Source organism: Schistocerca serialis, chromosome 5, assembly GCF_023864345.2.
Source record: "Schistocerca serialis cubense isolate TAMUIC-IGC-003099 chromosome 5, iqSchSeri2.2, whole genome shotgun sequence".
In the NCBI taxonomy this organism is placed as follows: domain Eukaryota; kingdom Metazoa; phylum Arthropoda; class Insecta; order Orthoptera; family Acrididae; genus Schistocerca; species Schistocerca serialis.
Genome location: NC_064642.1, coordinates 265,749,438 through 265,770,944, shown reverse-complemented (window position 1 = coordinate 265,770,944; position 21,507 = coordinate 265,749,438). Strand labels below are relative to the sequence as shown.

General features: G+C 38.2%; 1 protein-coding gene across 3 annotated transcripts in view; it reads right to left on the bottom strand.

Annotated features, from left to right (window-relative positions):
* The window catches only part of LOC126480796 (INO80 complex subunit D-like), a 156,207-nt gene that overhangs the window by 61,495 nt on the left and 73,205 nt on the right, over positions 1–21,507 (bottom strand). For all 3 annotated transcript variants that reach the window (XM_050104112.1, XM_050104110.1, XM_050104111.1), the window contains one exon: positions 594–831. In XM_050104112.1, the coding sequence (XP_049960069.1) occupies positions 594–831 (238 nt within the window). The remainder of the gene's footprint in view (positions 1–593; positions 832–21,507) is intronic.

Sequence of the window (21,507 nt, the reverse complement as noted above, 5' to 3'; positions counted from 1 at the left end):
CTAAAACTGAGGGATCACATCAAAACTAAAAAGAGGATAATACTTCTTGTTATGTCATATCAAAGATGACAATTATTTGTCCATCTGACATTGAGGTTATTAGAGATGAGACTTAGACAATGAGACACAGTCTTCGAGAACCATTCTTCCATTTGCCTCTGGTCATCTACAGATGGGACAAACTGTCATGAAGACAACAACAACAACAACAACAACAACAAAACACACACACACACACACACACACACACACACAAGATTCTAGATTCAAATTAAACACTACTCATACTATGATGCAGATGCCAGAAAATAATAGATGAGAGCTTAACTCTAAATAAATAAATAGGATATAAATGTCTTAGATGTAAGAGAAAAATACTGAAGGTGAATGAGTGATGGTAGGGACAAGGACTGTAAAAATAAATAAAAAATGAAATAAGAATAAGATTGGTGAGACGAAGAGTGTGTGTGTGTGTGTGTGTGTGTGTGTGTGTGTGTGCGAGAGAGAGAGAGAGAGAGAGAGAGAGAGAGAGAGAGAGAGAGCTAGCATACATTTGTGAATCACTGATTTGAGAAACACATTGAAGCGCTTACCCGTTTCCTTGCATGTTCTGGACACAATGGTAATTCATGGCATATGTCAAAAACAGGAACACAACACTGTGTATTGTCTGAGAATTTGGCTGTACAATGCTCATACAACAACTGATCAACATTATACATGATATGTCGCAGGCAGTGTTGAGTACAAGGAAGTGCCAAACTCTTGCATGCTTCTGATTCTCCTTTCCGATAACTGCATCTCCGCTTCACGAGCATTGTTAATTTTGACCTAAAAATTTATGAAATGTTAATTTTGACCTAAAAATTTATGAAACAGCTTCGGTTATTATGGACAAAAATGTACATTTTTTATCTTATCACTGTAGTAATAAACAAAATATTAAATAAAGTAACAAAGCTGAAACAAAAACTAATGTGACAATGTGATAACAGCACGGTACTCAAATGCTTGTCATACAGCTTTAGATATAAAGTTACTCAGATAAAAAGCCTTTTTTCTAAATTCTAGTCTATGCTGTCACTAACATCAAGCTATGTTTACAGTCCAGAAAGAGAAGCTTCATACTTCTGCCAACACCTTCAGTAGGGCAAGGAAAAATACATTCACTTAGTATACAGCTTATTGGGTGCATCTGATGGGCAAACATGTGGCATACACTGTATAATGAAAAGATCACAAATCTTTGTAACAAAGGAAAAAATTCTCACAAACTAATAGCTGATCTTTCAATATAATTCATCAGCTACAGAGTTGTAAACAGGGAGTTGACCCTGTTGCTACCATAAGATCTCATGGAGTACTCTTTAAAAACACTTGTGTTTGCCTGGCGAATGCAGTTCTCTAGTTTAACTACAAAGTTTTCACACAGAATTTTGCAAAAGAGAAAACTTGCCTTCATAATGGAACTCATTTTCAGCCATTTCCCCCAATTTACAAATTCCATACTGACCACACCGCACTGATTTTTTCCCTCCTCCAGCAACACTACGTGTAAATCACCTTAAGCTCAAAATTATGAACCCTCGTAGCACATGACAATAGGAATTCATGTTCACTGAGATGACTAGGGAGCTTCAAGTCCTTAATTGGAGTACTTTATAAGTAATTAAACATCAGCACAACACCATTCCAGCTGACATTACAACTATTCAGCCCCCCCCCCCCTATGAATACATCATTGTCATGGGATACATGATATAAGAACTTTTTAAAAAAACATTTTGTAGAATAACCCTGTGAAAATTATTTACTTGCAACAACATGGCTCTTCTACCAGTAGAATCCTTTTTCTACATGGAACTTCTTTACAGTCTCATGGATGTAATCATAATAAACAAGACTGACAACGTAAGAGATACCGCGCAGGTGTCAACACCATTTCTTTCTGTATGACACAATACATAAATCGGATCACACAACTTGCAGGAATATCAAATGTATAGATTTTGATGCTCTAACAGTGGACTACTTGAAAACTTAAAGACAATAAATAACCAGAGACTATAATAGATGTAAAATCATGACACTGATAATCTCAAGCTATGACAAATGTGTGTCCATATGTACGATCAAAGTGAGAAAAGATGAAGCTCCATGGCCAACAGCTGACAACGAGAGGTCATGGGGGTGGGATCAACATTTTGAAAATACCTATGGGGGTTGTGTAGATTGGGCTCCCAGGTACCACACTCTGCCACCATTCACCCCAGTGGGCCCGTGTTGCATGTAATTTCCAAAAAAGAAATCCTCGGTATTCACCAGAACCATAAACACAACATAATTTGTTCGAAATAGCAATGTAGCCCAAAGGTTAAGATATTAAGCTGGGATGCGGATGTTTGGTTCAAATCCAAGTGTTTTTTGTATTTTTTTAATCTTTATCAAAATGACTGATCATTATTTTTATTCAGATAATTAGTTTAGTTCAAATTTTTCATTTCTAACTTTTTACTGGATCATTTTAACCATCTTACCAATTTTCTTAATTCAATATTGTTTATTACTTATTTTTATCAATTTTTCATTTGGAACCTAGGTACATGTGGTTCTAATTACTTTGATCTAGCCATTGTAAAATTTAAAATTTGAAAAATACTGATCTAATAGTCAATGAACAGAAAACAAAATAATCTATTTGTATTGGCTGTACAATAATGCAAATATTTATTTTCCGTTGCAAGACGTACATTTTGTTAGTTGGTAGCTGTCATAAAAAAGTAAATATGATGACTAAAATGGAGTGACAAAGGATCAGAAATAAGATAACATTTAAACCAATTAATAAAATGTTAATAATAATCACAGTCATTTTGATAAAGATGTAACAAAAATGGCACTTGACAGGAAACAGACCCACAACGTTCAGCATACCAGTCAAATAACTTAACTAATATGCTTAGGTTTATCAAAGTCTGGGATCAGCTTGCACAGTCCTGGGTTTTTAGTGCTCTCCGAGGTTACGGCCAGGGTTGCAAAATCTCCAGGGTTTATGAGGGGCACAGATTTTTTAAAATTGTAGATTTATGTGATTGACAAAACACTTTTAAAACACCATCGCACTTCTAAACATTGTCTTAAGGCTGTGTCTCTTTTATCCGACCTTGTAGAAAGCTCTTACATCAATGTGGAGGCATGGCTACCTGTTCCACCAAAACTTTCCCCTTAGGCATTTGCCAACACAACACGGGCAATGTACATATGTTGTTTTTGTGTGTGAAGTAAATCATCTATAAATTATTGATAATCTTATTCTATTCATTTTTGGTCTCATCATTTAGTAATGGCCAAAAGAATGTGTGTTTAATGTTAACTTATAAAAAGAATATAAGTCAACAGCCTGCCCACAGTGGTAGTAGCGGTTCCCATCAAATCACCGAAGTTAAGCGCTGTCGGATTTAGCTAGCACTTGGATGGGTCACACAAGTTGTTAATTAAATTATAAAAGATTCCACAAGTTCTGACGACCTATTTGACGAACACACATTTTTGGCCCAGATAATTGAAAAGCAAAGGGTATGTTGCAGTTCGAGTTCTAGAAAAGTACCAGAAAACATTGAAGAGAAGTGGAAAGCAATTTTGAAGCTCCTTCAATCGTCTGATATTTCATGCTACAATATTTCTAAAATGGTTGTGTATGCGACATCATGCCCCCCCCCCCCCTTTCCCCTGAACCATGGCACTTGCCATTGGTGGGGAGGCTTGCGTGCCTCAGCGATACAGATAGCCGTACCATGGGTGCAACAAAAGAGGCTTGTCTGTTGAGAGGTCAAACAAATGTGTGGTTTCTGAAGAGGGGCGGCAGCAGCAGCCTTTCAGTAATTTCAGGGGCAACAGTCTGGATGATTGACTGATCTGGCCTTGTAACATCAATCAAAACAGACTTGCTGTGCTGGTACTGTGAAACGGCTGAAAGAAAGGGGAAACTACAGCCACAACTTTTCCTGAGGACATGCAGCTTTACTGCATGGTTAAATGATGATGGCTTACTCTTGTTTAAAATAGTCCAGAGGTAAAATAGTCCCCCATACGAATCTCCGGGCGGGGCCCAGTCACGAGGACGTCGTTATCAGCAGAAACAAAACTGGTGTTCTATGGATCGAAGCGTCGAATGTTAGATCCTTTAATCGGGCAGGTAGGTTAAAAAATTTAAAAAGTGGAAACGGATAGGTTAAAGCTAGATATAGTGGGAAATAGTGAAGTTCAGTGGCAGGAGGAACAAGACATCTGGTCAGGTGAATACAGGGTTATACACACAAAATCAAATAGGGGTAATGCAAGAGTAAGTTTAATAATGACTAAAAAATAGGGACCCAGATAAGCTACTACGAACAGCATAGTGAACACATTATTGTAGCCTAGGTAGGCACGAAGCCCATGCCAACTACAGTAGTACAAGTTTATAGCCAACTAGCTCCACAGATGATGAAGAGATTGAAGAAATGTATGATGCAATAAAGGAAATTATTCATATAGTTAAGGGAGACAAACATCTAAAAGTCAAGCAAGACTGGAATTCGATAGTAGGAAAACGAAGAGCAGGAAAAGTAGTAGGTGAATATGGATTGGGCATAAGGAATGAAAGAGGAAGCCGCCTGGTAGAATTTTGCACAGAGCATAATTTAATCACATCTAATACTTGGTTTAAGAGTCATGAAAGAAGGTTGTATACGTGGAAGAGGTCTGGAGACACTGGAAAGTTTCAGACAGATTATATAATGGTAAGACAAAGATTTAGGAACCAGGTTTAAAGTTGTAATACATTTCCAGGGGCATATGTAGACTCTGACCACAATCTATTAGTTATGAACTGTAGATTAAAACTGAAGAAACTGCAAAAAGTTGGGCATTTAAGGTGATGGGACCTGGATAAACTGAGAGAACCAGAGGCTATAGAGAGTTTCAGAGGGGGCATTAGGGAACGACTGACAAGAACAGGGGAAAGAGATATGATAGAAGAAGTATGGGTAGCTTTGAGAAATGAAATAGTGAATGTAGCAGAGGAGCAAGTAGGTAAAAAGACAAGTGCTAGTAGAAATCCTTGGGTAACAGAAGAGATACTGAATTTAATTGATGAAAGGAGAAAATATAAAAGCGCACTAAATGAAGCAAGCGAAAACGAATGCAAACATCTCAAAAATGAGATCGACAGGAAGTGCAAAACGGCTAAGCAAGGATGGCCAGAGGACAAATGTAAGGATTTAGAAGCATTTATCACTAGGGGTAAGATAGATACTGCCTACAGGAAAATTGAAGAGACCTTTGGAGAAAAGAGAACCACCTGAATGAACATCATGAGCTCAGATGGAAAACCAGTCCTAAGCAACGAAGGGAAGGCAGAAAGTCGGAAGGAGTATATAGAGGGCAATGTACTTGAGGGCAATATTATGGAAATGAAAGAGGACGTAGATGAAGTTGAAATGGGAGATATGATACTGCGTGAAAAATTTGACAGAGCACTGAAAGACCTAGGTCGAAACAAGGCTCCAGGAGTAGACAACATTCCACTAGAACTACTGATGGCCTTGGAACAGCCAACCATGACAAAACTCTTCCATCTGGTTAGCAAGATGTATGAGACAGGCGAAATAACATAAGACTTCAAGTAGAATATAATAATTCCAATCCCAAAGAAAGCTGGTGCTGACAGGTGTGAAAATTTAATAGATCATGGTTGCAAAATACCAACATGAATTCTTTACAGACAAATGGAAAAACTGCTAGAAGCCAACCTTGAGGAAGATCAGTTTAGATTCTGTAAAAATATTGGAACACACGAGGCAATACTGACCCTACAACGTATCTTAGAAGATAGGTTAAGGAAAGGCAAACCTAAATTTCTAGCATTTGTAGACTTAGAGAAAGTTTTTGACAATGTTGACTGGAATACTCTCTTTCAAGTTCTGAAGGTGGCAGGAGTCAAATACAGGGAGCGAAAGGCTATATGGAATATGTACAGAGACCAGATAGCTGTTATAAGAGTCGAGGGGCACAAAAGGGAAGCAGTGGTTGAGAAGAGAGTGAGATAGGGTTGTAGCCTATCTCCGATGTTATTCAATCTGTATATTGAGCAAGCAGGGGGAAAAAATTGGAGTAGGAATTAAAATCCAGGGAGAAGAAATAAAAATTTTGAGGTTAGCAGACGACATTGTAATTCTGTCAGAGACAGCAAATGACCTGGAAGAGCAGCCAAATGGAATGGACTGTGTGTTGAAAGGAGGATATAAGATGAACATCAACAAAAGCAAACCGAGAATACTGAAATGGGGTCGAATTTAATAAGGTGGTGCTGAGAGAATTATATTAGGAAATGAGACACTTAAAGCAGTAACTGAGGTTTGCTATTTGGGAAACAAAATAACTGATGACTGTCGAAGTAGGGAGGATATAAAATGTAGACTGGCTGGCAAGGAAAGCATTACTAAAGAAGAAAAATTTGTTAACATTGAGTATAGATTTAAGTGTCAGGAAGTCTTTTCTGGAAGTATTTGTATGGAGTGTAGCCATGTATGGAAGTGAAACATGGACACTAACTACTTTCGACAAGAAGAGAATAGAAGCGTTTGAAATGTAATGCTCCAGAAAAATGCTGAAGATTTGATGGGTAGATCATGTAACTAATGAGGAGGTACTGAATAGTATTGGAGAGGACTAATTTGTGGCACAACCTGACTAGAAGAAGGGATCGGTTGGTCGGACACCTTCTGACACATCAAGGAATCACCAATGTAGTACTGGAGGGAAGCACAGAGGGTAAAAATCATAGAGAGAGAGAGAGAGAGAGAGATGAATACAATAAGCAGATTCAGAAAGATGCAGGTTGCAGTAGTTATTCGGAGATAAAGAGGCATCCACAGGATAGAGTAGCATGGAGAGCTGCATCAAACCGGTCTCTGAACTGAAGACCACAACAACAACAACAACAACAACAACAACATGCCATGTCTTTGGCCCTCTCCCCTACCATCCCAACTCCTTTTTTTTCCCCCTTCACACTTTCAGTACCTACTGTTAAACATCATTCAAATGTTAAAATTAATTGAGAACTTTGTTATCATGACTTTTCTACTGTAATTAAAACAAACAAACCATTTCTGGAAAAAGTCAAGTCTAGTGAAAAATACAACTGAATAAAGTTTAATGTTGCAATAAATTGTTAAGGCTTGTACGTAATTTCAAAAATATTGTAGTGCCTCAAGAATTTCAGTGTAAATTCCCACCTGTTTCTATGTGCAGGTCCGAAGTTTGTTAGAAGACTGTAAGAAGGGTGAGTCACTGATGACGACAGGTGTTTGCCACCAGCGCCACAAAGACGTGATGAAAACTCAGGGAATAATTATGTAGTATTCTTTGATGTGTTAAGTGTCTGTGGTGATTGTAAAAAAGACTAATGAACAATTGAATACAGATTTCTATGCACATTCATGTATTGGACTCGTTTGATAATAGAGACTTTTATCTTACTTCATGTCTTGGACTCAGAGAAGTCAAGACGCATGTTTATATTTTGATATGGTTTTTAAACAAACTCTTATGTCTCAATGTACTTAATTATATCTAAAGCTCGAGATACGAGTGAGACGATGAAGATATTTATATGTCTAAGAAGAGAATTTTGTTCTGCATAGCAGTTCTAGTACATCGTTAATCAACAAGTATACTGACACCAAAGTTCATATATGTGATCAATAGATTACAGAAATAAGAAGATACACTACTGGCCATTAAAATTGCTACACCATGAAGATGACGTGCTACAGACGCAAAATTTAACCAACAGAAAGAAGATGCTATGATATGCAAATGATTAGCTTTTCAGAGCATTCTCACAAGGTTGGCACTGGTGGCGACACCTACAACATGCTGACGTGAAGAAAGTTTCCAACCGATTTCTCATACACAAACAGCAGTTGACCAGCATTGCCTGGTGAAACGTTGTTGTGATGCCTCGAGTAAGGAGGAGAAATGTGTACCATCACGTTTCCGACTATGATCAAGGTCGGATTGTAGCCTATCGTGATTGCGGTTTATCGCAACACGACATTGCTGCTCACATTGGTCGATATCCAATGACCGTTAGCAGAATATGGAATCAGTGGGTTCAGGAGGGTAATACGGATCACCCTGCTGTATCCCAACGGCCTCATATCACTAGTAGTCGAGATGACAGGCATCTCATCCGCATGGCTGTAACAGATTGTGCAGCCACGTCTCAATCCACGAGTCAACAGATGGTGACGTTTGCAAGAAAACGACCATCTGCATGAACAGTTTGACGATGTTTGCAGCAGCATGGACTATCAGCTCAGAGACCATGGCTGCGGTTACCCTTGACGCTGCATCACAGACAGGAGAAACTGCAATGGTGTACTCAACGACAAACCTAGGTGCACGAAATTTTTTTCGGATGAGTCCAGGTTCTGTTTACAGCAACATGATGATCGCATCCGTGTTTGGCAACATCACAGTGAGCATGTATTCGTCATGGCCATACTGGCGTATCACCCGGCGTGACGGTATGGGGTGCCACTGGTTACACGTCTCGGTCAGCTATTGTTCGCAATGACGGCACTTTGAACAGTGGACGTTACATTTCAGACGTGTTACGACCCGTGGCTCTACCCTTCATTCGATCCCTGTGAAACCCTACATTTCAGCAGGCTAATGCACGACCACATGTTGCGGGGCCAGTACGGGCCTTTCTGGATACAGAAAATGTTCGACTGCTGCCCTGGCCAGCACATTCTCCAGATCTCTCACCACCTGAAAACGTCTGGTCAATGGTGGCTGAGCAACTGGCTCGTCGCAATACGCCAGTCACTACTCTTGATGAACTGTGGTATCGTGTTGAAGCTGCATGGGCAGCTGTACCTGTACACGCCATCCAAGCTCTGACTCAATGCCCAGGTGTATCAAGGCCGTTATTATGGCCAGAGGTGGTTGTTCTGGGTACTGATTTCTCAGAATCTACGCATCCAAACTGTGCAAAAATGTAATCACGTCACTTCCAGTATAATATATTTGTCAAATGAATACCCGTTTATCATCTGAATTTCTTCTTGGTGTACCAATTTTAATGGCCAGTTTTGTCGCCGAAAAACATTAGAACGTGGCAACCTAAGTGACAGGACCCAAAGAAAATGAGAATTTAAAGGCAGAAACGGAAATAAGATATTAGGCATTACCGTAGCAACCAGGCCTAACAAAATATGAGAACTGTTTCCAGTAATCATATTGAGTCCAATAAATCAAGGAAGAAAGTTGCGAGTGCAACGAAGTAAAAGATGTGAGAAAGTAACAGCGGAGAAAACTGGAGAGAAGACCTCAACTTTTCGACTAAGAAGATTGGGTGTGGAGAGTAAGCAGTCTTCCTTCACACATGTACACCGCGCCGATGCAGTAACCAGCCACTGACGTTGACTGCACCAGCTGCTGCTCACTGGTGCTGACTCCGCGTCCGCTCACTGACGACGTTGCTGAAACCAAAATTCGACGTCGCCGCTGCCAGTGCTGTCTGCTGGCGCTGATTACACATTCGCTCACCAATGCAGCTAGAACTCTACGCTGGGTGAGTGAAAACCAATAATTATTTGGTAAAAGCTGAGGGGACAGCTGAATGATAACTGTTGTTATAGTTATTGTACTCAGTGGTGATTTTCTTTTAGATGATTGCTAAGTCTAAGATCAATAAAATTATGGATCAAGAACAGCAACAAACTTCATGAACAGCCACGGCCATGATAGCGAATAGGGACATGCCAGACTGGAGTGAAGTGGCAAATTTAATCAAAGGATTAAGTCTAAAGTTAGACTCAGTAAAAGTTAAATGCTAGATTAGATGACCAAAGTGCTAAGTTTGCTTTCACTATAAGTGAAAAATTAGATGCTCAAAGTGAAACCATGACCAGTCAAGCAGTAAATATAGTTTTATTAAAGATTGAATTTGACTCTTTAAATAATAAGGTAGAAAATGTGAAGTTAGATTTAAAGAGTGAACTCACATTAATCAACTATTTATTGACCTTAAACAAAAGCAGGATGAGCGATTTTAGAATTTAGCTAAAAACCTAGAATTTGATACTGAAGATAAATTTAATAATGTAGAATCTGAATTTAGTCGAAAATTAAAATTTAGTGAAAATGTATGTAATGTTAAATTTAATTCCATAAGACAGGAAACTAATATCTTGATAGAGAGCACAGATCGATCTATGGAATTAATTTCAATTATGCAATCAAAAATTCCAGGTGTTAGTATAAGAGCTGTTACTACACAAGATGTCAGTTCGCGAGTAAATAATGTAGAACAAAATTTCAAAGAAAAAATAGTCAACTTTGACATTATAAATGTAAGTAGTCTGGTGGAACCTTCTGAGCTAATTATAGATCGAGAAATTTCCAAGAGTATAACCTCTGGAAATGTTGTGACTGTTGCTTCTTCCAAATCTAAGGATACTAACAAGTTTACAGACGACTTGTGCGAGCAATTCAAACTTGTCCATGACAAAGTAGAAAAAAGAATAACTTTACCTAATGTTGTATTTCCTAGTAAAGTGGTAATTGTTTTGTTGTGGGGAGGCTTCCACACAAAATTTAACAAGAAGTATTGGTCCATAAATGATTGAGTGAGCTTAATGTCAGATCCATGGGATCTGGGCGGAGTCACATTCCCCCCCCCCCAGTGATATTAATGTTCTGTATTAATGGGCGGAGTGACGACCGTCGGATCTCTAGTTGTTTTCGGTGTTTCCTCAAACTCAGTTTTCCTGCACCAAATTCCCTCCAAGTTTTCTGTAATCTATTCTTGAATTCTTAAACTATCCTATAATGTTAGTAAATAGGAAACCGGATATGACTACAAGATTGAGACCTATTTAAGAGAAATCATGGGTAAACAGTGACCTCTAAACATGGAATGAAACGAATAGAATACAGTACTAGTATAAATATAGTATCATGGTACTATTCAAGCAGAGCGATATCTAGAAGACATAAACTGAACAGAATATTTTATGTGTGTATAAAATAAAGTTAAAAGTGATTAGCTGAACAACTCTTTGGTTGTAGTGTATAATTTTCTATTTTTATAGAATATTTTATACCTTTTGTGAGATGTAATGTAAATGGGAGGGTTTGACAGGTCTAACTGATTCTTCACCATTTGCCGTTCCATAGGTGTTGCTAATATATTTCTTCGGGGGGGCTTCAAAGGTGAAGGCGAGAATGTCCATTCTGTTGGAGAAGTTTAACATCATACCTCCTCTGGCTTCTCATTCAAGTACCGGCGAAGTAGGGATCCTGGGGAGGGAGGGAGGGGGGGGGGGAGGGGGGAGGGGGGAGGGGGGGGGGGAGGGTTTCCTACCTTTGGGGATATCTTCTTTCTCTTCTTCAATCTTAGCAACCATTTCTACCTTTCCCTTTCTTACTTCTCATCCAAGTACCGGTCTATCTTTCCCTCTTTCCATATGCATATACTTCTATCGCTGAAGTCCTTTTTATTTTCTGCGGTTTCCAATAACCTTCAACTTATTTCATATAAGTAGGCCGAAGAATCAGGATACACAAACACACATCTACATACACACAAAGATACACTTAAACACAAACAGGAGAATTACAAATTAGAAACCTGAAGTGATGTCAGAACTGCCAAGAAGATGTAGGGGAATAAAGATATATGTACATCTGAACAGACGCACATATTACATTGTTGATATGTGACGGTTCTGCATCATTACTTTTTTGTTGCTCTCATATATATATTTACATGTATATGAAGACAGGACAATAACAATCAAAGCACGCGTCGTGCTAGTCCTTTGAGAAAAGGCATAGTATCTACTGGGAGTTGGTAAATACAGGTTGACATAGCATCTACTATGTGTGGGCATGATATCTGTCTATATAGTAGGAGTGAGGAGTGAAAGAGGACTCTAGAATATTAGAGGAAGTATTGGAAAGTGGAGTTAAGGTGTAAAGTAGAGTTGTAACTTTACCAAGAGAATATTTAAGAATAGTATTCATAAAGATGTATGCTAGGGCAATGAACTAGAAGGTCTACTCAAGAAGGATACGGAGGGCACACTCAACATTTATTGGATGAGAAAAAGGGCGGATAAGCAGACATATGAAAGGCTGACCTATACTGTGCGGACAGGGGTACCAAGAAGGGGATTGACCTGTACCATAGGAGGATAGGAATAAGAAAGGGGCATACCTACCCTGACAGAAGGAGAAAGGGCACTCCTAGGATCAACCCATGTAAGATATAGGTACTGTTCCTAAAGGGAAAAGGGGCAGTATCGTGACAGAAGTCACACGTTTATAGGGATAAGTTTGGTAGGCTTGAATTCTATGTAGCACTAGCATTTTTATGTTTTAGATTTACAAGAGTCAGAAGAAGGGAACACTTTTATTCTACCCAGAGTTCCTCCAGATTATAATACGTAATGAGGAAGTACATACTTGGGAAAATTAGTACAGGAGGTAGGAACAAAGTAGTAGAGTATTCATGAGTTATGTACACCTGGAATTTACGATTGGAAGAGGAATAGAAAACAAAATTTGGTACTCACAAATTTTTGGAGATTCAAATGAGCTAACTCCAACATGGATTGAAAGGTTCACATTTTATAATTGTGGTAAAATATGCAAAGTTATTAGTAGAAAGAGATGTACAGTTAAAAGATAATTCTTTATCTTTTGTGATATTATTGTACATAATGAATATGTATAAAATATCACGTGTTCGAGCTAAGGGGAGGAATGTGTGGTGCCTCAAGAATTTTGGTGTAAATTCTAGAAACACTCTGCCTTCCACCGTCTCAAACGCCCAATATTTTAGGTACAAGTGCAGGAGAGAGAGAACATTTCTACCAATCCAACTGTTTCTATGTGCACTTTGGAAGTTTTTTATTAGAATACTGTAAGAAGGGCGAGTCACTGATGACAACAGGTGTTTGCTGCCAGTGTCACAGAAGACTTGATGAAAACTCAGGGAATAATTATGTAGTATTCTTTGATGTGTTAGTGTCTGTGGTGATTGTATAAAAGACTAATGAACAATTAAATATAGATTTCTATGCACATTCATGTACTGGACGAGCTTGAGACTAGAGACTTTTATCTTTCTCATGTCTTAGCTCTGCATGAGGCAGGACGCATGTGATGTCCATAAATTATTGGATTGTTACTATGATATTGTACATGTGTTTTATCGAATCTGACATTTAAAGACACCAGTTGGCTTGCCAGAGTTTACTTGCTTATGTGATAAAGAATAAATGTTGCTTTGTGTTGAGAGATGAAAATATACCACGAATAAACTGAAAGTGTTCCAATGCAAATTACTTCAAGAATAGAGAAGTAGCTTAATAAATTCCTGTAATCCGTTATAGTCTTCGGAGAAGAAGAAGTAGATGATTACCCAGAGAAGAGAATCAGCTGCACACAATACAGAAGTCAACTGCGAGAGACGTGCGAGTTTTGCACCCCAGTATTACATTGTCTCATGTCATCCGAAAAACGTTGGAATATCTACACAAGCATATAGGACGTTTCAGAAAGTCAATCCAACCACTGCAGACTTCGTGAGTTCTATTAAATGATGAACAAGGGGAATGCTGTCCACAAGTGTCAAAACAAACATTTGATTACTACAAAGAAATCGGAAATTACAACACATGGCAAAGCAATATTTCTTACAATAATGAGAGGGACTCACATGTAGTGAGGTTGAGGGAAGACTTTGTCTCATTCTCACAAGAGAACAGTCCCTCATATCCTGGGGTCTGAGTAACCTAACCTTTCTTTTTAAGATGTCCCGATGTTACCCCCAACCCCCTCTTCCCCTCCCAGGAAGGAACTTTTAGTTTCGAAATCTACAGAAGAGCGTCACTTTAATGTGTGTTTATCAGCAGCACTACTTATTTTGTCTCCTGGAAGGATGTAGAGACCAGCAACTTTGTCTCATAACATCTGAGTTTTCTCTACTGAATTTTCCTTTGTACAAATGAAAACAACATTTTTCAGATATTGTAAAAGATATAATTTTCACCATGAATGATGTATCTTTCTCTAGTAATTAGACATACGCAAAATCGGGGTCTAAAACTAAATGTAAGTCTTGTAACCTTAGTATCTCATCAGAAGATAATTAGCCATGAATGTCACAAACATCTGCCCTCTCTTCTTCTTTATCAGAATACTGTGAAGAATATCGACATATTTTCGAATGAACATCTCAAATGGGCAGAAAACACTGCTGCTGCTTGCAGGAAGACTTGTGTTTGCCTCTATGTCCTCCAAAAATTAGTACCTATATGTCCTTAGTATGTGAAACAGAATATTGTACAGCCCAATACCAGCTGTGATACAATCCAAAATGGCAAGAAAACTGAGAAAACTTTATATGGAAAGAACCAACCATGATGGACACTATGTGCTACATCTGCAACAAACACCTGTTTTACCACATAATAGACTAGTACAAACAGTTTCATTGTGAGGTGTCAAATTATGTGAGATTTAATTACCTTCTCCATATGCATGCCCTTCAGTAACATGTCACACAGATAAATTACCTATAATCTCATCATTGTCACAAGAGAAGATTTCATTTATCTGGTATTCTAACTGTAGTCATGCAGAACAAAAAAATAATTTCATACTCTTTCAATATTAATGCCTTTAGAAAAAGTCACACTGCATTCTATGCACAACTTGAAACACTGCTCCATTTAAGAAAAAGCTGAAGCATTTCCTTCATCATATTTTTCATTCTTCTTTGAAAAATTGACAGGAATGCCACATATATTTCTCTCACAGTGAAGCAAAGACACACCACTTCTTCCCATAAAAGTTCTCTCTTATTTTTCACTCACGTTACATTGTAATTTTTCCTTATCTCTTCAAAAATTATACTCCAGCACTTTCACACATTTCTCTTCCTCTTCCTCTCTCATATCTTCACTCATGTACACTGATGCCTTGATCCATAATTTAATACAACAGGGGCAGCTGATTTACTGTATACATTCCTTATTTCCAACTTATTTACTGGTAGCTGTCATTTTAATGTTCACAGTTTGTGAGAGTAGTACTTTGGCATTCTGTAATTTCACTGCTTGTCACCGGGGAGCAATGCTTGTTCTTTATTTGATGCATTTGTTTGTGTCTCATGGATTGTATTGTAACTGTCATGCTAACAATTATGGGATAGGGGCACATCTAATACAACTTCAGGAAGGTGCTGAAAATGTGATAGGTCTAAGAATCCAGATAACTCAAGTGCGAGATGAACTACTCTCTGACTGCAACCCCCCCCCCTCCCCCCCTTTCCACACACTCTCACACACACACACACACACACACACACACAGACAGAGAGAGAGAGAGAGAGAGAGAGTGAGAGTAGTGCATCACTAAAACAAAGATGACTGAAAGTAATGGGTGAGGTAGCATTAAGTTCATCCCTCTGTTTTTTGACAAGGGAGAGAGAAGGACTACACACAGAATTTAAACAAAAACTTCCATCTCTATTAATAACATCAGTTGCTAGTTAAGCTTCAACTGCTTCCTTAATAAAGCTATCCAACACCTGGAAGCTCATGCCAGAGTCTCAGTGTTGTTATATTCAGTAGGATGACTGGTGCCATGGCAACATTCTCCAATAGCAGATTTGCTCAGCTGTTGTAAGCATGTATGACACATATACTCAATACATGTCATCCATGGTCCTGATAGTCTGACCAAGATCACAAGATCTGAGCTTTTCCAAGCACGGGCAAAGGTGTGCCATTGAATGCTTTCTCTGCGACACTGATCACTGAACGTCAAGAGTCAAATTATAATATTAAACACCAAGTCAAGGAAAAAAACTAACTTCACAGATTGTTGGTCAGTTACAGAATGAAGTTCCCAGTCAGACTGTGACCAGGAAGCCTTTTCCAACGAATTCCAAGAAAATGCTGGTAGTTTTGAAGTTATCATTAAATGAAGCCACAATGATCCCTTGTAAACAAAATGCAACTGTCAGCAAATATAATGGATTCTTTCAAAAAAGCATATTGCAATCTTACTCTACTATGGCGCAGTTTTTCCAACCCCCACAAGCAATGATACATTTCCTCAATGCAGAAGTAAACAATGTGAAACTTGAGTTTCTTCTGGCATATAATATGTTCAAATAAATTATGGGAGTGATGTGAAGCCTGTACTGTATTGCTTCGCTGTGTCATATGTGGATGACATGGCGTGCACTATTGTATCCCAATCTCTCTGCTGCATTTAAGCAAAGCCAATATCAACAATGGATACACATTTCCCATTTCAACCGGGCACTACTCTGATCACTACATGAAAACCATATCACCAGGACTGCAGGAGCAAGGTAGCTGTCTCGCATATGGACCATGGATGCCCAGGAGAAATACCGAGAGCAAGCACCGGACAGTGACATACAGCCTGAAGGACTGGTCTGGATTTTTATGTCTGTGCAGAAAGTGTAACTATCAGAAAAGTTACTACAGTGCTACTTCAGGCCACTTAGTTTCATTATTTGTTGGATGTCACATATTAAGTCAACTATTATTATTCTCCATCAAGAAGACAAAGGCATGGAGACATCGTCACTGTTCTCTGTACGGAGCTCTACTACAGTTCTGAGGCACAGATCAACAATGGGAAGTTAGAGGAAGCTGAAGACCCACTGGAAAATTGTGAAGCTTAGACAGGGACATCCTACCTTCAATGCTCCTCATAGTGAAGAGGATGTAACAACACGACCAGAATGCAAGGAGCCACCACACAGAGGACTTGTGGCAACATCTAGATCCACGATGCTGCAGCTGGATCCAATAACAACTTCTGAAACAGCAGGGAACTGCTTCTCTAGGAGGGGAACAATGCAGTGAGCTATGGTACACGCAGTGTGGCATAGTGGTTAACATCACTGGCTGGTGTGCTACATGTTGCCACTTCAAACCCAGCAATCAGCAATTATTTTCTTTAGTATTTATCTTTTATGTTACGTTCTTGAAGCATCTTATGTTTGTATATTCTGGAATATCCAAAGTTAGTATAGACACCAGCATTCTGGAATATTCGATATTTTTATAAATAACTCCATTCCCCAGTGAAGAGTTCACATCTGTTCTGGCTGTACATTGGTATTTGTAATATATGAGCTTACAGAGCTGAGTACTGTATTTCATTGCCAGCCCTACTTCTGGAATTGGATGTGAGTGTGGTTACGACATGACAGTATTATCTTGGCCACCGGAATCTATACCAAGGTATTATAATCAATTACAGGTCAGTCCCTGTCCAATTCCACATACATGATGATGTACTGTAAGAAAAATGCCATGTATACATAGCATGTTCGTGAGAGAGGCAGAGTGATTAGGAGTGAGGATAATGTCAGTCATCTGCAGGGTTCTTTCTCATAATAATGCTATCATTTAACCCAGTGCCACCTTTAACATACACGCAAACTATGCAGTTACCAAGGACAATGAAATATAGGAAACATATTTTGAGTGAAAATAGCAAAAAGTTTGACAAAATGGGTTTCTGGCTGTTTTTATTGGTTTTTGCTTCTTTACAAGCAAATATAAAGACATTAGGAAACACAGGAGTGCTTCACAATTGTTAATTATATATGGGAACTGGATATATTAGGTTGATGCATAAGTTCATAGCAGTTTTCCATAAGTTTAATAAACAAAACAGATCCACATAACTGAGACTTCAGTCATCAATAATATATTATCCCTCATTATTTACAACAGTCTACAAATGCTAGGTAACTTTTCAATTCTGCAACTGTAGAAATCACGTGGTTTTGTAGTAAAAAACTGGTCAATCCATGTCCAGAGAGAACATTTTCAACCAGAAAAGAAGTTCCATGAAGGTTATTTGGTAGAAAACAGAACAAGTGAAGACCTGAGAGTGCAAGGTCAGGTTAATAACATGGGTGTGGAATGATTTCCCAATCCAATTCCTGTATAGTGTTTTTTATCAGTCTTGCAGAACGTGGGCAGGCGTTGTTGTGGAGTAGCATCACTTCATGCAGTCTTCCTGGTCGTTGTCCTTGGATTGAAACTGTAAGACATCTCAGTTGACAATAAATGTCAGCAGTAAGGGTTACACTTTAGGGAAGTGATTCGTAGTACATTGCTGTTCCACCAGATACATAACATTATTTTTTGTGGATGCACAGAGGTCTTTGGGTGGGGAGTCGCTTTCTTTGGGCTCAACCATTCCTTTTTTCTTTCTTTCTTTTTTTTACCCATATTAGCATAAAACACTACTTCTCATTACCAGTACCATTACAGGATAGGAATGGTCGGTGTTGTTCATTAGCCAATTGATGACGAGCATGCAGAGGTGCACATATGACCACTTGCTGATGTTTGTGACTTTTGCTTAGATCAAGCGGTATGTATACATCCAATTTTTGAATATTCCCCATTGCATATAAGTGTCACACAATATCGAATGAACAGAGTTCATCACACTGCCAGTTTTTGAGTACACTGATGGGGATCATTGTGGATTATTGCATTTAAATAATCTTCATCAAAGCCTTGTCTTCCTGAACATGGAGAGTCTCTACTATTAAAACAATCCTCCTTAAAATGAGAAAACTATTTTCTTGTTAGTCCCTGTCCAAAGGAAATATCCTCATACATGGAGCAAATGTTTCTGGCTGCATCAGCTGTCACCACCCCACTACTGAACTCAAAAGAAGAATACGTTGGAAATATTCCAATTTCTCCATTTGGAACTCCATTTTCTGGTGTCCACAGCTCCTCTCATTATTACCAAATGACAAAATAACAATATGTGAACTCAAAAAGCAGCAGTGAACTACAAATAAAAAATTACAATAAATAAATGAATCACCAACAACCAGCAGGGGGAACAGGCAAAACAAAAATGTTACGAACTTATGCACCAACCTAATACTGTAGATCCTAACCAGGGGTAGCACTGGGATTTGAATCAGAATAAAAACTTCAGCTCCTTGTTGCAACTTCACCCACGCTGTAGGCATGGAACTTGAAATTATAATCAATCACTGAGAATGTGAATGAAAATGGCTTATTTGTTTTCATTTTTTGTTTTTATTGCTTCTACGGTTATTTTCTTTTTAATATTGTATGCAACACAATTACAAAACTTCAGATTATGCATCTTTTTTATATTCTGGATACTGTATGATAAAAATACGAACTGATTTTCTGAACTACCAGTTAACAAGAAAGAAATGTACAACTGACCATGTAATAAACACTCTTATCATAAATCAGTTCCAATGTAACAATGTCCACTTTGAGTCTTCTTCGTTGTTACTGCAAACAAAACCTTGATTTGCTTAAATTGAATGGGTATGTTGGTTGGGATCCCTGGTGTACAGGGGTGTACAGGATAAGAGAAAGGTCTCTCCAGTTGATAGGTCTGTGAGAATTGTAGCTTCAGTGACATTATTTAGCAATTTTAATCTGCCTACGGTTAGCATCACAAAATTTCAAACGATTCAAATTGCATAGCAGTCTTCTAATCATAAGCCAATAAGCCATAAATACAGCTTTCTTAATATACAAATTTTATGTTTTTCTTAACATACAGATTTTCTGTTAAAACTGACTGTGAAGAAGAAAACAAAACAGCACATTGTTGTGTCTAAATTGTTGTTTAAAATTATGTACATATAGACACAGTACAAATGGGAGAAAGCATGTGTCTAACAGTTTAAATGCTCTGCTACTGTAGTTAAATTAAATGCCCTGCTACTTTAGTTCAAACTTACTGTGAGAAAGAAAACAAAATCACAATTTTTTCAGAGCACAGCATTTTCTTTCTCATTGTTTGTTTCAACACAGCACCTGTTTATCATTTTTTTTTAGAAGAAAAAGAAAGAAAGAAAGAAAAAAAAGTGTAGCCTCTGTCAGTACAAATGTTTTGACCAGAAAAAAATCCCAGAACTCAATAATGATTGTTGACAACAGTCTATTGAAGGTGAAGAGGTATAATTATACTTCTGGACTTCTCTGTGAGATATTTGTGCAAGGCTGAACACACTCTTTACAACTTTGGGGGAGGGGGGGGGGGGGGGGGGGGAGAGAAGCAGAAAAAAAGAAATCCTATTTGCGCACATGGCTCAGACAAATATGAGTTTAGGGTGGCACCTGATCACATTGCCAAAGAGCAACAAATGGAGCTTTTGAGGTTTAAAATAATGCTGTTACTGTTAAGGCTAATCATATTTCACAACTAAATAAAATATCGATATTGGGAAAATCTCAAATAAGAAGACCTCTTGAATTGCATATGTTACCTGCAAATTAAGATCATTCATGGAAGTGCTTGCAACTTTACTAAAAAACTGAGCTCCCATTGGACACACATTCTTTTCTGACATAAAAGTCCACAACACACCATGGACCATAAAGATACAAACTACACAAACTGCTAAGAGTTATTTAGTGCATTCTTGTTGTTGTTGTGGTGGTGGTGGTGGTGGTGGTGGTGGTCTTCAGTTGGAAGATTTCTTTGATCCAGCTCTCGATGTTAGTCATTCTTTGCAAGTCACTGCATCTCTGTTTAACTATTGTAACATCCACTTGGACCTACTTACTGTAGCCAATCCTTGTTCTCCCTCCACAATTTTTTATTCCATACGCTTCCTTCCATTAGCAAATTAACTATTCATTGATGCCTCAGGACATGCCCCATCAAGCGGTTTCTTCTTTTAGTCAAGCCGTACCACAAATCCCCCTTCCCCTTTCCTGGATACAATTCAGTACCTATTCATTGGTTACATGATCTATCCATGTTCAGGATTCTTCTGTAGCACCATATTGCAAAATGTCTACTCCCTTCTTTTTTGTACCGTTAATCATCCACTTTTCACTTCATGTAAAGCTACACTCTGGACCAATGCTTTCAGAAAATACTTGCTAACATTATTTATATTTGATGTTCACATATTTCTCTTTTTTAGAATAGCTTTCCTCATTATTTCAAGTCTGCAGTTCATATCCTCTTTACTTCTGACAATGTCAAGTTATTTTGTTTTTCAAATAGAAAAACTTCTGTCCTCCTTTAAGAGCCTAATTCCCTAATCTAATTCCCTCTGCATCACCTCTTTTTTACTCTGACTATATCCCATTAATTAGTTTTACTTTTGATGATGTTCATCTTAGGACCTATTTCAAATCACAGCCATTCCACACAAGTGATCTTCCAACAATATTTCATCCACAGACTTCGTGTCCAATTCAGGCATAGACATTAGCCACTAATGTGACTGCTGCACTTTGACAGGGGAATTGAGGGTAACTCAATATTGTTATTTATTATTTTGACCCCAATTATTTAAATACTTTATTAAATTGATGTTAATCTTTAAAATAGTCAAATCTCGTGGAGTTAGTTACC